Source organism: Bombyx mori, chromosome 2, assembly GCF_030269925.1.
Source record: "Bombyx mori chromosome 2, ASM3026992v2".
In the NCBI taxonomy this organism is placed as follows: domain Eukaryota; kingdom Metazoa; phylum Arthropoda; class Insecta; order Lepidoptera; family Bombycidae; genus Bombyx; species Bombyx mori.
The window spans coordinates 6,253,491-6,275,061 of record NC_085108.1 but is presented as its reverse complement, the minus strand read 5'-3'; the positions used below and the strand labels follow the sequence as shown (position 1 = coordinate 6,275,061).

At 37.6% G+C, this 21,571-nt stretch overlaps 1 protein-coding gene and 1 non-coding gene across 2 annotated transcripts; both read left to right on the top strand.

Moving 5' to 3' along the window:
- The first annotated feature begins 76 nt into the window (after nt 1-76).
- LOC101738552 (mothers against decapentaplegic homolog 3) lies at nt 77-21,375 on the top strand. The gene is made up of 12 exons (XM_004933252.4): nt 77-411; nt 3,518-3,611; nt 4,153-4,258; nt 5,476-5,578; nt 6,784-6,870; nt 9,171-9,250; nt 10,375-10,561; nt 11,146-11,243; nt 12,118-12,225; nt 13,916-14,060; nt 14,559-14,684; nt 15,297-21,375. The coding sequence occupies exons 1-11, from the start codon at nt 209-211 to the stop codon at nt 14,680-14,682; spliced, it is 1,335 nt and encodes a 444-aa protein (XP_004933309.2). The 5' UTR covers nt 77-208; the 3' UTR covers nt 14,683-14,684; nt 15,297-21,375.
- Nucleotides 18,489-18,681, top strand: LOC119629978 (U2 spliceosomal RNA). Its single transcript, XR_005245820.1, has one exon. It is a non-coding gene; the product is annotated as a U2 spliceosomal RNA (small nuclear RNA).
- Nucleotides 21,376-21,571: the final 196 nt, after the last annotated feature.

The following is a 21,571-nucleotide window of genomic DNA, read 5'->3' as shown; positions in this document are numbered from 1 at the left end:
AAGCAAAAGGTTTTTGAACTTGTAAATTGACAGAAAAATTTGTCAATACATCTATGACTGCCTTTCATGTGTCAATGTCAAAAATCGTCAAAATGGCCGATTGCATCTAAATATGGAACCTATATAATAACATTGTGCGACAATAAAGATATTTTTTGTCGAATACTACTTTTCTGAACTTAATGACATAGCTAACAAAGTGTACGGTATGTTCCCGTTAACTCCGCCGGTCGTGAAGCGATTGTTGGGCTGGAAAAAAGGACCCGAGGGATCGTCGGCCGCAGAAGATAAATGGTCCGAGAAGGCCGTAAAGAGTTTGGTAAAAAAATTAAAGAAAAGCGGGGCTTTAGAAGAGTTAGAAAGGGCAATCTCGAGTCAGAACAGTCATACGAAATGCGTTACGATACCCAGGTGAGTCGTAGTAAATTCTGTTTATTGTACAATTGTTCTAGTACGATGACATTTCCGGCCAAATGTCTTGGGAGTCTTGAACATTGAGATTTTTAACTTCCTGAAATAAGATCTAGTCTCCTTTGTTTGAACTGCTCGCAACTTTGATGCCGATAAACGCAGTAATTTAAATTTAAAGGTGAGGAAGTAGTCTAGTTTTAAGAAATTTATATAATGCAAAATTGCAAAAATTCTCAAAAATCTAACTTGAAACAAATTTATTCGCAAGCTAAAAATCAGCTGATTTTTTCCGGCATTGAAATTCACGTTCGGAAATTCGAAGTTGAATATATTCGTCGTATAATCCGACCAAATCCGATTATAATTATTAAAAGCATGTTTCGCGAAAATGGCGTCATCTCGCTTTTAGTAGGATAACAAAGTACAGGACGCAAAATCGAAAAGGTCAAGACACCGTCAAAACAATCGAATCTTTTGTCAATATGGCTGCCGTATTTTGATGTAGCGAATTTTTCATTTCCTGTCCTTTAAAAAAAATACAAAGGCATTAATCGTTCTATTGTTTGTCATAAGAAACCGGACGTGTTTCGCAAAATTTCGCGAGTGATTTTGAGTAACAAAGTGAAGTGGTTATACGAAAAAAATTGTCATAATTAAACAAGGTAAGAGTTCTTGTTGTTCGTTAATTTATGCAAAAAATACGGCTTTCGGCAATAAATACGTATCATACACCAGTTTTTCATTTAATTTGAATTAGAATAGGAATCTACTCGTCATTGTTACAATTTAACTACATTGTAAAAATTGAAAAGCAAAAAAAGCCATTGACTATCACATGTATTTGACTTGAGATGTCATTGCACTGGAATTTCGCAGTGTATATTGGTTTCCAAGACCAAGAAGTTAGAATTAGAAATTAAAGTCTTTAGAAGTATTTTTTTTGGAAATAATAATATGCAAAGTGGCACCTATTTCCTAAACAATCAAGGAAATTGATTACAAGATAATAAAATACATATTCATAAGTCATTGTTATCCAATGCCATTTAAACAATAAATACACCACTGTGAATTAATTGCCTAACTAACTTATTGGATTTAATTATTTCAATAGGTTATTGGGCTCATGGTCTATCTTTTTTTACTGTCAACAATTATGAGTAATCGTGCGTATAGCTCTAAGCTACCATTGGAAACTGAACAAAAAAATTCCATGTTAATGATTCCGCAGCACAGTAATAAAAATGTAGCATTTATAATTTGTTCATGTCTGTCTGTATCCCCCAAATGTTTGCGAATCTCCTATGTAAGTAATTACTATTTTGTGGTTTCTCTATGCAAAATTCCCTCACTGCTGAGGATTGTGACCAAATGTGACTTTCCTCCTCTTCCTTGGTCATGGGTGGCATGGACCACATGGTATAGACTACCACTAGCCAATTTATTAACAAGATCTGAACATCTAGCTGGTGTTCTGCCCACAGGGCGCTTTCCTTTTATGTATAATTATGAGCTTCTCTAATTCATGTCAGGGAACATTCTTACTGAAAGTCAAAATAAACTCTAGCTGGTTTACTGGTTACAAGAAGAACCACAGTCCTGAAAAGAACTGCCGCAACAAATTAGCAAGCATGTTATGACCATTATTCTAAAACTAATATGATTCCAATTTCAACATATTGTTTGATAATGTTTATGTAAGTCAGTTGTGCCATATGCTCTCGCTTGCTTGGAAGCAAGTATTTCATAAATTGGATATTTGTACTACACTGTTTGGACTGTTTTTGGAAAGCCACCAAGTGGATGGTAATCAAATTTTCCTTTCTACGGTACTTGAAAAGAAAATGTTGTTTGTTTGTTTGTAAGCTGTGCATTCATATGTCTGTTTTTTTATGTATTAAATCATGCACATTAACATACATTAAAGGACTTAATGATGAAGTTGTGTACCGTTTAATGGCGTCTAACAGAAATATATATATAACTAGCCGTACTCGCCGGCTTCGCTGGGCATTTAAAATTGAGAGAAAGAAAGGGAGAGTATTCTTTCTTGTACAGCAAAAAACAAATAAACACTGCGATACATTAAATACAAAAAAGTACAATTGGCGGTCTTATTGCTAAGAGCGATCTCTTCCAGACAACCATTAGGTGGACAAGATTCATTTGGAAACGAATTACGATTGACATTAGGGAGTCCAACACTCAAATAAATATTATCCTATCCATCAAGTACAGGTATTTTCTACATATACGAAGTTTCAAGTCAATTGGATGCACGGTTCAGTAATTATAACGGAACATCCCTAAAAGCCACTGTAGATTTATATATTAGTATAGATTATAGATAGATGCAATGGCTGATTAATAAATAGGAAAAGATTTACTCTACAATACATGTCTATTAAATTAGCATATAAATACAATAAATATAAATTTAAATATAAATATACATCCTTGCCTTAATAATCCTCAATGCTGAGGGTCGTGGCCTCATGGGGCTCTCTTGGGAAAAGAAGCAAATAATAGCATAAGGAAAAAGAAGCAATAAGTTCGAAGTCGTCGTGGCCTAAAAGATAAGACGTCCGGTGCATTTGTATCAAGCGATGCACCGGTGTTCGAATCCCGCAGGCGGGTACCAATTTTTCTAATGAAATATGTACTTAACAAGTGTTTACGATTGACTTCCACGGTGAAGGAATAACATCGTGTAATAAAGTCAAACCCCGCAAAATTATAATTTGCGTAATTACTGTTGGTAGGACCTGTTGTGAGTCCGCACGGGTAGGTAACACCACCCTGCCTATTTCTGCCGTGAAGCAGTAATGTGTTTCGGTTTGAAGGGTGGGGTAGCCGTTGTATCTATACTTGAGACCTTAGAGCTTATATCTCAAAGTGGGTGGCGCATTTACGTTGTGGATGTCTATGGGCTCCAGTAACTACTTAACATCAAGTGGGCTGTGAGCTCATCTAACCATCTAAGCAATAAAAAAATTCAAAAAAAAGTACTATCAACAAAGAATTGTTGAAGTTTATGACACACAAAATCAGAGTATTTTTTACTAATAAAAATATGAAAAATATATACGTATGTGGTACATTTCAGGGTGAAGCCGAATGAGAGTGGCATCAACGGACAGTACAGGAAAGGCCTACCGCATGTGGTTTACTGCAGACTCTGGCGTTGGCCTCAGTTACAGGTGAGATGTTGTTCATCACAATGTGTTTTTGATGAAGTGTAATCATCTATTTGACACAATTGGATGGATTTTGCTAGTGGGAGGGCTTATTAATGGGCTTATTAAGTAGTAAGTTCTAATGGGTACCTAACTGCCCAGTTCAACTGCGTCGTAGGTTCCAGCTTATAAAGTAACTAGCATGGTTCACATTGTGTTGCCTATGACCTCAATAAATACTTAACACCAAGAGGTATGTGAGGATGTCACATTTTAATACATATTTAAAGCTTATTAATACTCATTACAGGCAGTAATAAAATTAATGAAACACCACCAAAACGGGTGAATGTCTTGCTGTGTCGGTAAAGTGTGTGCAAAAGTACTTGTAATAAACCATCCAGTTTCTTCATTGCGATGCCGTGAAGGCGTGCACCAAACAAGTTTTTACAGTTTACTTAACTAAACCTATTTAATAATTATATGTACAAGGAAATGAATGTTCATTTTTGAAAATACTGAATATCCTGGTCAGGCTATATTATTATTTTCTTGATCTTTTCAGAGCCAACATGAACTGAAGCCAGTGGACCATTGCGAGTATGCATACCAGCTGAAGAAGGACGAGGTGTGCATTAATCCCTATCATTACAACAAAATCGATTCGCCTGGTGAGTCTATTCAATTTTATAACTCTAAGGAAGTATATGTAATTGTTCACTTTCGTTGTGACAGCTATGGCCACTAGATTGTATTAACCAAGGCAGTGACTGGGTTGTATCCCTTGCATTGCTGACATCGTTGATTGACGATAAGCACTTACCATGTTTCATTTCGGTGCTATTAATCACTGATGAGTATCCTAGGACTGTTAAAGAACTTCTAGGTATTGATGGGCAAGGAAAAAAAAACCAGTTTACTGGTTGCTTATTCTGAACAAGTCTGAATAGACACACCCGGGTGGCAGCGTCAGAGTCTCAGTATCTCTTTTGAAAATGTGACCTTCTGCCGCTAGTACTATTTTCCTATCATCAGTTCCATTTCACAATCTTCAATCAATCCGACCAACGCCTTTTAATTCCTTTCATCCTCTCGCTGGTTTTCACGGTGCTGTGATTTTTAGAGCCAGCGGCAGAGATTATGTTACCTTAAGAACATGAGTTAAAATTAAATCGGTTACATTTCGTTTATTCGCCCCCCATTAGTGATGGTTAAATTTTTGTAATATTGGATACATCAAAGTGAATATACAATTAAAATGCTGAACTGCATTTTCTGTTATATGTAGAATTTAAAGGCCTAATAAAATCTTAATCTAATAAAAATTTATCTTTATTCTTTATTGTACACACAGTTAATATTACAATAATTGCGTAAGATATAAAAAATGGCGAGCTTAACTTAACAATTGAGTTTTCTACCAGTCTACAATCTAAACAATTTACAATTTACAATCTAGACAAGAACTTAATAAAAAAAAAAACACTGATACATAATATATTAGACTACATATATATACATACACACATAAATAACGTAAACATATACATACACGTACATATATAATGAAATACATAAAATAAATATATATAAGTAATACTAAATTGATAGATAGTGCTCCTTTAATGCCTTCCTGAATAGTTCAAGTGAGGGACTTGCACGGATTGAGTGTGGAACTGAGTTCCACAGACGCACAGAGTGCACATATCTAATAAATAATTAATGTAATAAAATTATTATAATATTTTAACCAAACTAAACTTTCTTTTTACTGAATGTCAGACTTCACTGAATGACACTCAAGAAAAATTCATTTATAAATACTACAAGAGTTTAAAATAATAAAGGTTTTTCTTTACATATTTGTAATGTGATGGTGTTGTTTCAGCTCTTCCCCCGATCCTGGTGCGTCGCTGTAGCGAGGGCGAGGTCCGCGCCCCTCCGCCCTACGCCGACTACCACCAGCCAATACTGCACGAGCACCCTGACGTGTGAGTATATACAACTTTATAGAGAGGGAGAGAGAGGGAGAGAGAGAGCGAGAGAGAGACACCAAAACACAATTTACATTCAAAGACAATAAAAAAAGCAGACACATTTGTACAATAGGCGGTCTTATCGCTAAAAGCGATCTCCTTCAGACAACCATTTCATTTACAGAAATTTTGAAAATATAAAAATACAGCAGGTATGTTGCGGTGTACTAAAGACAATAAATATGTTATTATAGAAAATATATACACACAATAAATAAAATATATACCGTTTACATATAATATATACCAATATACATACTTACATACAATACATACTAATATAACTTACATACACATAATAAATCAACTTTATACTTGCGCATCAATATTATATTTAATTTATTTATTTATTGTTAACATAGAAGTAGAAACACAATCATAATTTGCATCTGTGCTTGAACTAAGTGATAAAACCTGTATCTCAAGCAACGGTCCTCCTCGTACAAAGCATACAACAGCTTTGCTTCCTCCTCCTCCTCCTCGCGTCGTTTCCTCACTGCTGAGGGTCGTGACCATTATAATTCGTCATGATTTTACTCCTTGTGATGTCCCGCCAGCGCCTCCGATCATTGGCCGCATGAAGGGCTTCAGATACACAAAAATACAAAATTACTAGATAAAAATTAAACTGAAAGTGATGGATTGCTTAAGAGTGATATGCTTGTGATATGTGAGCTTAAAATATTACAATCAACAAAAGTGTAATATTGAAATGAATGTATTAATGTTCCCTCTGTGTGTAATGAGTGTGAGCATGAGTGAGTGTAAGAGTGTGTGTGTGGGTGTAATCAAATATTAAGTTATTTAATAAAATTTCATTGCCTTTATACATTAACATTTTGCATCCAATTAAATATAGAAGTTCTGCATTTCTTGCTGTTTACGGGATAATAAAATTTAGATGAATTTAAATCTCAACATAACCGGTTTGTTGAATGTCAAAATATGTACATACTCTAAAGGATAGCCTACCAAAGCATACCAATTAATATTTCAATTTTTATTTATTTTAAAAAAAGAACATAATATTCCTAAATAACCTAAAAGTACATGTTATTATCCTCAACACGCTTGGTCAGATTACAGAAATAGTTATCGGCAACATGCTTGGTCAAAAAGTAGAATACTTACTAATAATATTGTGTTATAATTATTGACAGTGCCATGCAGTCTGGTACAGGACACAGCGCACTGTATCTCGAGGCTACACTTGCACAACACGTGCCGGGCAACACAACTGTACACGTGTGAGTACTGATTATTTTCTAAATAGGCAGAGGCGGTCCTAGTGACTTTATTGTTATTTGATTTGATTCCCCTATATAACCATTTATTGCATTAGATTAATCCAGTGATTCTCAACCACTGTTCCGCGGCAGTTTTGTGTGCCGCCAAATTTCAAAAGTGTGCCGCCAAATTTTGCGAATATATAATAATGTTAATATTATTAAATTATATCATTTTAAAAGAAAAATATTTTAAACATGAATATATATATATAAACCCACAAAAAAAATTATAGTATATTTTAGTTTATTTCGTATATTAAAAATTTTTGATAAACTATTTATAATATATTAAATATTTTATTATATAACTATTTATAATATAAAATTTATAATATATTTATAATATAATAACTAGTAAGTAAATAATTTTTATCTTTTTTTTTTTTTTGTGTGCCGCCAAATTTTGAAATCGTTAAATATGTGCCGCAACAAAAAAAGGTTGAGAATCACTGGATTAATCCATCGAAGAAATCTGATGGTCCAAGGAGTCCACAGAGCTGATTCACCCTCTGTGTCTTGGTAGTGGTGGATTGGAAAATCAATACTCGTTTTCGTAGAACTATTACGTTAGATACTAAGAAGTTGATGCAGACTGACACCTCACACTAACTGATACATATGTATTTTGTATTAATATATCTTTGTGTGTTTAATTTACATTTCAAAGCTCCTAACGTTATTTATTACCTTTGGTTGATTATCAATATGTAAATATACATGAAACCTGTGTCATGTATATTTACATTAAGTCTGTTGTCAATTTTGTAGAATTTCTTTTTAAGTGGTTACTGGAGCCCATAGCCATCTACAGCGTAAATGCGCCACCCACCAAATTTTGAAGTCGTCGTGGCCTAAAGGATAAGACGTCCGGTGCATTCGTGTTGAAGCGATGCACCGATGTTCGAATCCCGCAGGCGGGTACCAATTTTTCTAATGAAATACGTACTCAACAAATGTTGACGATTGACTTCCACGGTTAAGGAATAACATCGTGTAATAAAAACCAAACCCGCAAAATTATAATTTGCGTAATCACTGGTGGTAGGACCTCTTGTGAGTCCGCACGGGTAGGTACCACCACCCCGCCTATTTCCGCCGTGAAGCAGTAATGCGTTTCGGTTCGAAGGGTGGGGTAGCCGTTGTAACTATACTGAGACCTTAGAACTTATATCTCGAGGTGGGTGGCGCATTTACGTTGTAGATGTCTATGGGCTCCAGTAACCACTTAACACCAGGTGGGCTGTGAGCTCGTCCATCCATCTAAGCAATAAAAAAAAAAAAAAAAAAAAAAAAAACCCATCTGGAGATATAAGTTCTAAGGTCTCATTATAGTTACAACGGCTGCCCCACCCTTCAAACCGAAACGCATTACTGCTTCACGGCAGAAAAAGGCAGGGTGGTGGTACCTACCCGTGCGGACTTAAGAGGTCCTACCACTAGTAATTACGCAAATTATAATTTTGCGGGTTTGATTTTTGTTACACGATGTTATTCCTTCACTGTGGAAGTCAATCGTGAACATTTGTTGAGTACGTATTTCATTACAAAAATTGGTACCCGCCTGAGATTCGAACATCGGTGGTGCATCGCTAGATACGAATGCACCGGACGTCTTATCCTTTAGGCCACGACGACTTCTAAAGACTGCCCTCGTGTCCCAAGCTGTGCTCACGTTGTGATGTCTATAGGAAATATGTACAGTCATATAAAAGAAAATATTGAGTACCGATACGATCACACCCTGTAGATGCACTCATTTGTACTGGCTGATAAAGGGTATAGCGTAAATAGAGTCTCCAACGTAACTAGGAAGTTTTGTCACGAGAAACAATAAAATAGATTAGTATTGTAATCTATACTTATAAATAAAATTGGAGTGTCTGTTTGTAATATTAAAATAACCGCTTTTTACTACATGAATATGAATATATATACGGTACATACACAAAAATAACATTTTTTACAATTTTTGTCTGTCTGTCTGTTTGTTCCGGCTAATCTCTGGAACGGCTGGACCGATTTTGACGGGACTTTCACTGATAGGTAGCTGATATAAGGAGTGACTTAGGCTACTTTTTTTAGACTAGCTTCGCCCCGCGGCGTTACTCGGTCACGTCACTGTAACATCGCGGGACTCGGCCTTCAATAATAAAATTTAATGATTCCGAAGCGAAGCGAGGGCGGGTCGCTAGTATCAAATAAAGATATATTTTTTAAAGATATTGTACAATTCCAGTATGTGTGTTGTAAAATTTCAGGAGCTCCTCAACAGTGGAGACTCCGCCCCCAGGCTACATCAGCGAAGATGGAGACCCGATGGACCACAATGACAACATGAGTGAGTTTGTATTAATTTTTATTACTATTATTATATATCACTTAAGATCTGTCATTCAGTAATAGTCATTTGTCTCACATTATCAAATGATATAGTGTAAGACCAATCTATTCTACCTGTTGTTGGGGTAGTTTTTTTTACTGTTATAGCCTAGATGAATAAGCTCACGGCCCGTCTGACGTTAAGTGGTTACCGGCATCCAACTTACATGAAGTCACAATCTCAATTGTACTGTATAATAACTGGGACCTTCAAACCGTAACGCATTACAGCTTCGCGACAGGAAGAGACTACATGGTGGTACCTACTGACGCGGTCTCCAAGACGTCCTACTACCAGTAAATATGGTTGTCGACCGCAGTAGGCCGCTATCCAGTCTCCAGGGGGAAACCCTCAGTAGCGTTACGATGTAATATATGTTCAAGAGATAAGGTGGTGGTGTTCTAGACCAGCCTTTCCCAAAGTGGACGATAACGCCCCCTAGTGGGCGCTGCCGGCCTAAAGGGGGGCGGTAAGAGACCCAGAAAAAAAATATGAGGGTGTTGTGTAGAAGCCTGGGAGGTGATTAGTAATTTCATCTAGAAGAACTCTTAGACATCAACTGAGCTCTCGCTATAGTGGTCTTTAAGTAGTTTAAAAAATTGGGCGCTAAAAAATGATTTATTCTCAAAGTGGGCAGTAGACAAAATAAGTTTGGGTTCCCCTGTTCTAGACGAATAACAGGCAGCCAACTTTTTTTTAATAGTCTCAGTAAATGCAGACGATGAACGACCCGTCTCGTGGTTAGAGGTCATCGTAATGGCGTTGGTACACTATTGGGTTTGAGCGTGCGTGCGTGCGTGCGTGCGTGTGTGCGTGCGTGTGTGTGTCTGTATGTATGTAAGAATACTGAAGGCCGTTGGTGTCACGGGTGACCCCTCGCTGCAGAGAGGGCAGGGGGATGGAACTTGAGGGGGGGATGCTTAGTCACATCAAGCGACCACGTGGTCGTCCGTGACCACGAAAACTGTTAAGTGTTTGAAACGTCGGAGGTACTATAAAAAAACAATAAACAAACCTCCTCCGTCCACTCTAACCCCTCAATTTTATTGCCCGATATATTAATCATAGTTGTTTGGTTACAGACCTCACACGTCTAAGTCCGTCACCTGGCGGCCTGGCGTCCGAGGCCTCGCCGGTGCTGTACCACGAGCCGGCGTTCTGGTGCAGCATCAGCTACTACGAGCTGAACACCAGGGTCGGGGAGACGTTCCACGCCTCGCAACCTTCCATCACGGTCGACGGATTCACCGACCCGAGCAATAGTGAGAGGTTTGTGGACGTCAACCGATCCATTAACGGTGCTTTTAGGTACCACAAGCACCGGTCACCGTCCGAGTGAATTAACCCACAGACACAGCCCACTGAGTTTCTCGCCGGATCTTCTCAGTGGGTCGCGTTCCGATCCGGTGGTAGATTCTGCGAAGCACGGCTCTTGCTAGGGTCAGTGTTAGCAACACTCCCGGCTTGAGCCCCGTGAGCTCGCCTACACGTCATCGAGACGCTGAAATAGCCTCTCAAGGCTATCAGCAAAGGTAGGAAAAAAAATGTGGACGACACATGGTCAAGACCGAGACGAGTAGGTAACGACAGTTGTGCCCGGTACATCCGGGGATATCCTCAGTAGGAGCCGGGCCGCTACGGACCCCTGCAGTGAACTGTTGCAACATTATTACTCTTACTGGTGGTAGGAGCTCTTGTGAGTCCGCGCGGGTAGGCACCACCCTGCCTATTTCTGCCGTGTAGCAGTAATGCGTTTCGGTTTGAAGGGCGGGACAGTCTTTGCAACTATACTGAGACAATATAATATGTGCACTTTCCCTTATATTAAATTAATTAATAATTTTTTTCGCCAGATTTTGTCTCGGCCTGCTTTCGAACGTGAACAGGAACGAAGTCGTCGAGCAAACGCGCAGACACATCGGGAAAGGAGTCCGGCTGTATTATATAGGGGGTTCGTTTATATGCTTTTCATATACAGAGTGGTGGTCAACAAATGTTCACGATTGACTTCCGCGGTGAATGAATCACATCGTATAATAAAAATCAAACTCGCAAAATTATAATTTGTGAGTTTGTGAGACCTCTTGTGAGTCCGCGCGGGTAGGTACCACCGCCCTGCCTATTTCTGCTGTGAAGCAGTAATGCGTTTCGGTTTGAAGGGCGGGGCAGCCGTTGTGACCATACTTGAGACATTAGAACGTATATATCAAGGTGGGTGGCGTCGTAGATGTCTATGAGCTCCAGTAAACATATAACACCAGGTGGGCTGTGAGCTCGTCCACTCATCTAGCAATAAAAAAAATGTATATAGAGAAATGTATTTACAGAGTGTTCAAAAATAAATGATTTTATATACAGGATGTCCTAGAAAGAACGGATAGTCCTGAAACACTTCATAGTAGAGCTATTGGGGACACAAAATAAAAAAATTAAATTCTCAAGTAGTACCCAAATTATGTATTTTTTTAAAAAAAGTTGATATTTGCCATATTGCTGTGCGTTTCTGGAATATACAACAGATACAAATAAATGAAATCCATAGGCTTTTTGGTGTTATAATATTCTACATGGATTATACTAAGGAATATGCAGGAAATCGTACAGCCGTGCCACGTGAGCTCACCTACACGTTAGGTCGAAGCTGATATAGCTTCTCAAAGCTATCAGCACAGGCAAGAAAAAAAAGAGGGTACGAGTTCGATAGCCGGTCAGGGTCATTGAAAATAAATTGATGTTTGATATCTGTAGTTGTCTGGTAGGTTTTTGGGTGCTAACCATCGATGCAGCTCGTGCGATGATAATCATGTATATCTGTTGTGTTGCAGGTGAGGTCTTCGCGGAGTGCCTGAGCGACTCCTCGATATTCGTGCAGAGTCCGAACTGCAACCAGCGCTATGGCTGGCATCCGGCCACCGTTTGTAAAATACCACCAGGTAAAACCATTTTTTTTTCTCCTACCTACGCCGGAAGTTCGGTGTACAGGGAAGAAAGTCTAACTTTTCCTCCCGCTGTACAGGGAAGGAAGTCAAACTTTTCCTCCCGCTGTACAGGGAAGAAAGTCAAACTTTTCCTCCCGTTGTACAGGGAAGAAAGTCTAACTTTTCCTCCCGCTGTACAGGGAAGAAAGTCTAACTTTTCCTCCCGCTGTACAGGGAAGAAAGTCAAACTTTTCCTCCCGTTGTACAGGGAAGAAAGTCTAACTTTTCCTCCCGCTGTACAGGGAAGAAAGTCTAACTTTTCCTCCCGCTGTACAGGGAAGAAAGTCTAACTTTTCCTCCCGCTGTACAGGGAAGGAAGTCAAACTTTTCCTCCCGCTGTACAGGGAAGAAAGTCTAACTTTTCCTCCCGCTGTACAGGGAAGAAAGTCCAACTTTTCATCCCGCTGTACAGGGAAGAAAGTCTAACTTTTCCTCCCGCTGTACAGGGAAGAAAGTCTAACTTTTCCTCCCGCTGTACAGGGAAGAAAGTCCAACTTTTCATCCCGCTTTACAGGGAAGAAAGTCTAACTTTTCCTCCCGCTGTACAGGGAAGAAAGTTCAACTTTTCCTCCCGCTGTACAGGGAAGAAAGTGTAACTTTTCCTCCCTGGGTACTGACAAGTGCGCATGCGCGTTAGTGTCTACGTCTGCTCTCAAACACATAAAATTCTCCGCCATTGTTGTGCTCGGGTAATTTGCAATATTGTGTTTAGTGTAAAAGTGAAATAAACAAAAGGCAATAAAATCTAATAGTGAAGTATTAAACAAAGATGAGTTCATCAGAATTGTTTTTTTTTATGAATGTGGGGGCTCCGCCCCTCCATCCCCCCGCCAGGGCTTCGCCCCTGGACCCCGTCTCGGCACTCCACGGGTGCTAAGTTTTTTACAATGTCGAACTTTCGGCCTGGTAGGAGAAAAAATAGTATGTGCACCGCGGGAAAAAAGTAGGACTTCTATGTAGGAATGTACTATTTTCGTCTTCTATTTTTGTTGTTTAGTTGGGTGGACTAGCTCACGGACCACCTGGTGCTAAATGGTTACCGGAGTCCATAGACATCTACGACGTAAATGCCGCCGCTCACCTTAAGATGTGAGTTGTAAGCTTTCACTTTTAACTACGGCTGCCCCGCCCTTCAAACCGAAAGACATTACTGCTTCACGGCAGAAACAGGCGGGGTGGTGGTACCTACCCGCGCGGACTCCAAGAAGTCCTACCACCGGTAATTACGCAAATTATAATTTTGCGGGTTTCGATTTTTATTAGACGATGCTATTCCTTCACCGTGGAAGACAATCGTGAACATTTGTTAAGTACGTATTTCATTAGAAAAATTGGTACCCGTCTGCGGGATTCGAACACCGGTGCATCGCAACATACGAATGCACCGGACGTCTTATCCTTTAGTCCATGACGACTTCAAAACTTCTCTGTGACTTGTCCAGTGCCGTGTGAAGTGAATTGTGGTGATATCAATAGAATTATCTCTAAATAGTCACCCTGGTGTTCACCCTTATTAAGGAACCTCTGCATTGGTACCATCAAGCTCCAGACTCTGCTCTCGGTATCACCGAAGTCCACCTCATCGACTCCTCTGCTTTCGACAGCCACAATAGCCTAAAAGCGTTTCCGTCCTAACACGTTCCAGGTTGCAACTTGAAGATATTTAATAATCAAGAATTCGCGGCCCTCCTGTCGCAGTCGGTCTCGCAGGGGTTCGAAGCCGTCTTCCAGCTGACCAGGATGTGCACAATACGAATGAGCTTCGTCAAGGGGTGGGGGGCTGAATACAGGTAAGACCTCGATCAAGTCCAATCGTATAATGAGTTAAACGATTTTGATCTCAAATCACACAGTCGCAAAGGTCAAAGTGAATTCCACCAGCTATTTCCGTTCATAAATTTATTAAAATCAGACCCGCAATTGACAATTTGCGTAATTACTGGTGGTGGGACCTCTTGTGAGTCCGCGCGGGTAGGCACGCCTGTTTCTGCCGTGAAGCAGTTATGCGTTTCGGTTTGAAGGGTGGGGACAGCCGTTGTAACTATACTGAGACCTTCCAACTTATATCTTTAGTTGGGTGGCGCATTTACGTTGTAGATATCTATGAGCTCCAGTAACCACTTTACACCGGGTGGGCTGTGAGGTCGTCCACCCATAAAATTAATATGCTATAAATAAAAAAAGCGCAATGTAATACTCAAATTATGTGTGAGGTCAACGCCCCGCGCGGCTACGTCTTACATTGCTGCTTCGTAAATAAACTAACATTAGCTGTTTTTTTTTTACAGACGGCAAACTGTAACTTCAACTCCGTGTTGGATCGAGCTGCATCTCAACGGTCCTCTGCAGTGGCTGGACAGAGTCCTCACACAGATGGGCTCTCCGCGTCTGCCGTGCTCCTCTATGTCCTAGATGTGAGTCATACTGTCATGTTTTGTAGCCAGAGCAGGAAGAGTTTAAGTCGTCGCGGCCTAAAAGGTAAGACGTCCGGTGCATTCGTGTCAAGCGATGCACCGGTGTTCGAATCCCGCAGGCGGGTACCAATTCTTCTAATGAAATACGTACTTAACAAATGTTCACGATTGACTTGCACGGTGAGGGAATACCATCGTGTAATAAAAATAAAAAACCCGCAAAATTGTAATTTGTATAATAATATTAAAAAAAAAAAGAATTAGTGCCGGTAGGACTTATTGTGAGCCCGCACGGGTAGGTAACCCCTTCCTATCTCTGTCTGCCGTGAAGCACTTGCTTTCCGGTTTGTAGGGTGGTAGGGTGAGACGATTATACACGGTTGCATATTGAATGTGCGGTAGGCAACGGCTTCGATCTGACCCCGGCGTTGTTGATGTCCATGGGCGACGGTGACCACTCACCATCATAGTGAGTATGCTCGTATGCCTAAAGAAACAATTGTGCTTCAATAACCTGTATACAGTTTTCGGCTTGCTATAACCGTTTGTGGAACACCCTGTATACGCAAATAGCGTGTTTACTAAAATTAACTCATAAAACTTGCTTTTCAGTTTATACGCGATAACATACTCAATAATGGAGGCGAATAAGGTGAGTTTAGCTCAACCAGAACATAATTCTACAGTGGAGTATTAAGTTATATATTCTACAAATATATATAATTATAAATATAGAGTTTCTACTATAGCATGTCCATGGAAACATGTGATCGAAATTCGACCGTATTCACTGAAACTACAAGGTTTAATTTTTTCGATTCCATTCTCTCTTTTGTTTGCCTCATTAACTCAATTTCGACGAAGCGGATTTTTTTTATTATTGACAACCCTAAAGTTGGTCTATGGTTACTAAACAAACTGAGAAATAAAAGAGAAAAAATGGTACTTAGTTTTATGTAGTACACGCATAAGAAACATGAATATTGGATTTGATTGACGCAAGAATGATAGCTTCATTCACATTGAGATAAAAAAAAAAAACTGTAATAAGAGTCGTCTATTATCAAAGGTGGCAATCTGTGCATTTGGACAAAAAAAATGTTATTGATATGTCAATACAGATTGATTTGAATATAATCGTCTCCTTCAAAGAATACGGTTCAAAACCTGCATTAAATAAAGGTTAATAGTTAACCTGTTATTTATCTAAGATGTCGTTCAGAAGATTTTTGTGACTGCCAATGGAATACAAAGTCAATAATTCGTTTTTCTGATTTACCAATAATTTTCCAAAAGTCACATTGCCGGCTTTGATAATAGTCGACTCATAACCAGATTGTATCAGTTTGTGTGTCTTCATTGGGAATATGAAATGTGAACACATTTAAAAAAAAAAAATCAACATCTATGTCTCTCACAGAAGATTGTCTTTGAAAAAAAAAAATTTACAGCCAACCTTGTGGTTCTAGTGAACAGAAAAAAAATCTATATAAATACATGTTTTCTTTTTTAATTCTATTTATATATGTCGTTAGTTGTGTTTTAGACGTTTATTAATTGTTATCGCTTACGATCGGATGGTCGTGTTCTATTATTAAGCGTTGAAAAGATTGGTTAAAAACCTTGCATGATTTTGGTATTACAGATTATATTATGAACGACCATCTTGAAAAATGTTGTTAGACTGAAAAAAAAAAATGTTGCTCTGTTCTAAAACGCAACTGACGTACATCACATTTGCCATTGTATAAATGCATTTAATTATATTTCATTAGGTTATAATATTGTTTTTTTTTTAGTAATTAATATTTTTTAGCTTTGACAGAATGTAATCATTTCTCTAAGAATAATTACAATAACACTTATTAAGGAAATGTTATATATTTTTACATTATAGTCAGTCGGTTAGTTTCAAAGGCGTTCAAAATTCTCTATGAAAGCTTATACAATTTAATAAATCACTCATGATATAATTTTCCACTGTCATGTGAAATTGACACCATCGTCTCAAAATGGCCAAAGAAAATAATAAGCACTTGTCAATTAGAAAAAAAAAACAAAAGCTACACCACCTTTGCAACTAATCGACTAAAATTTCAAAAATTTGAAACGAGATTCTATATAGCAATAAAACTGTACAAAAAGTTTATAATTAATGAATAATATCGATTATTCAATATCGATTTTACATCACAATTGATTAGTAATTATTTTCATAAATTGAAAAATTGATAATTTTAGTGTTTAAGATGAAAATGTTTGTAGATTAAATTCTTATTTGAATTGTGGATGCTGAATCGAGAAGTAATTTGATCTATTACAATAATAATGGCTCTACCGTTTTATCTTTTTTTACGAATTATACAAATCCATTGAGACGTACTCTGTGTTATTTTAGAGATGTTTGGTAGGCAGCGGCTTGGCTCTGCCCCTGGCATTGCTGAAGTCCATGGGCAACGGTAACCACTCACCATCAGATGGGCCGTATGCTCGTCAGCCTACAAGGGCAATAAAAAAAAAAAGATGTACCCTAAAGAGTACAGTAATTATATAAAACTTTAATTCGAAGTGAGCAAAAAAAAAACCACATCAATTAATATTTTTTTCGTGTCTATTAAGATTATTAAAAAATCTGAGACAGGCTAAAAGGTCGTGTAACCAATGGACGTAAACGAAAAAATTTAATAACTTCGTTAACAATTGATAATTTATGATATGTTTATATATGCAAATAATTATAGCATATATTTATCATTGCATATATTAGCATACATATATTAGCACATGTGCGTTTTTGTTCTTTTCTATCCCAAATCTACTTGACGTATTTTGAGATGGACCATTTGAAGGTGTTTATTTATTTTTTTCATTCAAATATCTCGCATCTACAATATAAATGACAATTTTTACACGTAGATTTTTTAATATTAGTCATACATATATATTTATACAATACGTTATTAAAAATATCACAATTTTTAAATGTATTTTTTTAAAGAAATAACATAGTTTTTTTTTTGCTGTAATTTATATGATAGTTCTTGTGTACGTTTGATAAATGTTAGCGTCTTAATATTATGTTTTTGTATGAATTTGTAAACTGAAAGAGTTTGTAACTTGGAAAATAAGGAACGTTTTTTTTTTTCAAGTACAGGACGAGGGTATAGGCCTCGAGAGTCCCCTGATAAGCTAAATTAAGTATGCGGTGTGCTGACCTTGACGTATCTTAAAATTTGGTGGTGCAAAAAGTATTTGCATTTCCGTTGATGGTCTGCCTTTGATTTGTGGCCCTAATACCGATACTACTGAAACTAATAATGATAAAGTGTAAATGGGTATATATTTTGTAAAATATCGTACTTTTTTTCTTTGTAATTATTCCGTATTCTATGATGGCACCTAGAAATATCCTCGACCTCGACTAGAAGGTCGTTGTACGCCTCGGAAGAAAAATAATCAAATAATCGCCATGTTGAAGGATTTATTTTTAAATTAAGAATAACGAATTTTGTTCTGAGTTGAAGTTCCGAGGAGGTTTCATTACGGCATCAAAGTGAAATTAAAACTGTCATAATTTTAAATTTAGAATGCCGCAAATTAAACTACTCTCTCATTTTGGCGATCACGGTTACGTTTTGTTAGATGTAGTTTCCTGTGTTGGATAAGAGATGGCGCTATAGCACTAGCCAATTTCATCGCAGTTATATCGATAGATGGCGTTGTGCATTTACGTCCCCATTTCTGAATCGCGCTGACGAGATGCTCTCTGTTTGAATGACCTCTTGTCGCACACCAGTCTGAGGTATCGCTTCTCGGCCTTTTGGCTAAGATCAAAGTGTAGTATCTGTTCTTTTCAGCTTAATATCTGAAAGTTCCCTCATTGAGGGACCAGTATATTAAACTGATTTTTGTAAAACGATGGGATGTTCGGGGCTCGCTCCACTCCCGTCACGGGTCGGCCCGGCATTGCAGTGCCGCCGGGATCGGCCCTCAGAATTCCTTTATCACACTCTCTGGTTCCTATACAAGGCAAACAGATTTTCCATAGTAAACTTGAGGGAAATCGTACCCTTTCGGTTCTGTTTCTCGCAAAAGAGCATGCTTTGCAGAATCTGCCACTGGATCAAAAATTCGACCCACTGAGAAGGAAGATCTGGCGAGAAACTCAGTGAACTAGGTCTCCGACTCCTTTTTTTTTTTTTTTTCTACTTAAGCTGATAGCCTTAGAGGCTATTTCAGCGTAACCGTGGCTAGTAGGTGAGCTCACGAGGCTCAAACCTGATGACGTTGCTAACACGAACCCTAACAAGAGCCGTGCTTCGCAGAATCTACCACCGGATCGGAAACGCGACCCACTGAGAAGATCCGGCGAGGAACTCAGTGGGCTGTGTCTGAGAGTTAATTTACTCGTCGAGCCCTTCGTCGCAAGCGACGGGTTCGACGAGAACGGTGACCGGTGCTTGAAGTACCTAAAAGCACCTCTCCGACTCAATGGTCGATCCTCCCAAAGAAACCTATTAACAAAGTCATTTATTTCATTCACTGTTTCCAATCCGAATAGCTATTGGAAAATAATTCACAAAGTTAAATACTGTATCCAGGATTTGAAATTTGATACTAAATAATAAGCAAAGGATAAAATGGCTCATTTACTGTTAAAAAAAATTTCTCTGCCATATACTACCAATATTATGCTTAGTTAAGTAAATGATGGATCAGTCTTAGTTGGGATAGGCATTGTACATGCGATATTTTGTTGAAATTTATGCCCATTTATACAGTTAAAATGTGAATAATATTCTTTTTTAATGATTAGGTATCTGAAGTAAAGTTTATTGTTTAATATTGAAATATATTAAATATAGTTTAATATTAAACTGTATTACGGCGTAATGTAACAGTATATTACACAACATTTTATTGTATTAGTTTTAATAAAAACTTGCTCGAGATATCGTCTTCTCGCATTAAAACTGTATAATCTAAAAACTTTTTAAATTTTACAAGAGAGTGTTTTAAAGGTTTAACATGTGATATTTTTAATATTAATCATCTTTGCAACGCTTATCTTTTAGCTTTTACCAGTTACATTATCTGTATTTTAAAGTAAGATAAAATTATGTATTAATTTTGTTAATAGAAGTCAAAATATAGGTAAACTAACAAAAAAAAATAACAAAACTACCTTCTTTTGACAGTATTTAGAGAGAAAAATACTGGTGATACCAAATGTTTACGCATATTAACTCAATTTTGAATATTTTTGGAAATTGTACACTTTTAATGCGAAAAGACGATATGTGAGAAGCGATTGTTATTAAGTAGTGTTTTTGGTGTTCGTTTTTCAAAACGAATCGGGCAGGCGATCGTCGTGAAATGTGAATACGAAGGCGCCCGACCGGATTCCGAAGCGCGGGACTTATTGGCGCGAACCGTACAAGCGTCAACCGTTTATCGTATGATAGTATTGCCAATGATTCTGTTTAATTTTCACTATTTTTTTTGTATATACATTTGTTTTTTCGTTAACTACCGTATTATCGCTTAATTTCAAAGATAACGTTGCGTTTTGTAACGTAAGCCACCAGGTTGTGAGCGTGAACACTAAGTTTGATTTTACGAAATTGTTTTTTTTTTTTTTATTTATTTTTTTTTAATCTAGATTTTAAGACAAACGGATAAGTTGAGAATGCGAATGAGAATGTAACGGGTCAGAGTTCCGAAATGTCGGAATGTAAATGAATGCAATATCAAGGTATGGTGCTAAGCTGTTCGGAAACGGGTGTGTTAATGTCGTGGGATCGCTTCCCGGTATAGAGAAAACGTATTTGATTATATTTTGCGAGACCATTCAAATGTAACATAGATTCTGGACATCAGAATGACACTTGTTGGCGTTATTATAACTTCTTAATATGATATAAGTAGGGTTGCCAGATTTTTTTTTCAGCCTATAAAAGGCAAATGCTTAAATGGGCAAAAAATATGGGAATTTAGTTTTTTTATTATATAGTGACATTCTTTATTTATTTTTTATATTTCTCCGAGGAGCAAGTCAGTTTTAACATATTTTTATCGGTTTTATAATAACATGTTTATAAAAATCAATACAATTATAATCGTACGATTCGAATACGGGACAGACCCAGTCCCGCCGGAACATTTTAAACTAAGCCTAAAATACGGGACGTCTGGCAACCCTAGCTATAAGATTAATTGATCTATATATACACGAAAATGTCGTCTAAAATATCGAGACCCCAAGAAAATATAAAGTCACGTATAGTTTTTTTTTTTTAAACTAGACGCGACCTTGTGCTTCTCTTGTCGAGTATTGTATTAGCTTCCTAAATATCAATTGTGTTTGCGTTAAGCTTTTTAAACTATGTGTACCTCTATTCATAGGAAACAATAAAATTGTGTGCTTTCATTAAAAACTAAGCGCAGTGCGTATAAAATTCCCAAGAATATCCTACGATTTGTGTTGAAAATAACATTTATGAATTGTTAACTGTCAGATGACGTTATGGCGTTGTCATGAAATTTGTTTACGTTGTGTTAATTATCTTTTTTTTACGTATTTTATTATCGAAATGGCTTCCATGTTTTTTGCTAATTGCGATCTCACGGTTATTATGTGAGAAGGTGAAAAGATGAAACTGCAAATAAAGTGTGTGGTTTTTTTTTTTAATTTGTGTTTTATTCACCGACTTTCCCGTTTTGACAGTGGTAGCTGATTTTCTCTATAATTGTGTGTTGGTAACAGTAGCTCTTCTACCTAAGAACACCGAGAGTGAACCAGGAGGATAAGATATTTTAGTTTAGAGTGATGGCGGCTTTGCATTGCCCGGCCACGGTAAGGTTATCGTGTCGCGCCGCTTTTTAGA

Bases quoted from the DNA above. Each gene is read 5' to 3' on its own strand.
- LOC101738552 (XM_004933252.4), top strand. From the start codon at position 209: ATGTTCCCGTTAACTCCGCCGGTCGTGAAGCGATTGTTGGGCTGGAAA. The intron at 5,579-6,783 runs GTGAGTATATAC...AATTATTGACAG, and splicing joins CTGCACGAGCACCCTGACGT to TGCCATGCAGTCTGGTACAG. The intron at 10,562-11,145 runs GTTTGTGGACGT...TTTTTTCGCCAG, and splicing joins GACCCGAGCAATAGTGAGAG to ATTTTGTCTCGGCCTGCTTT.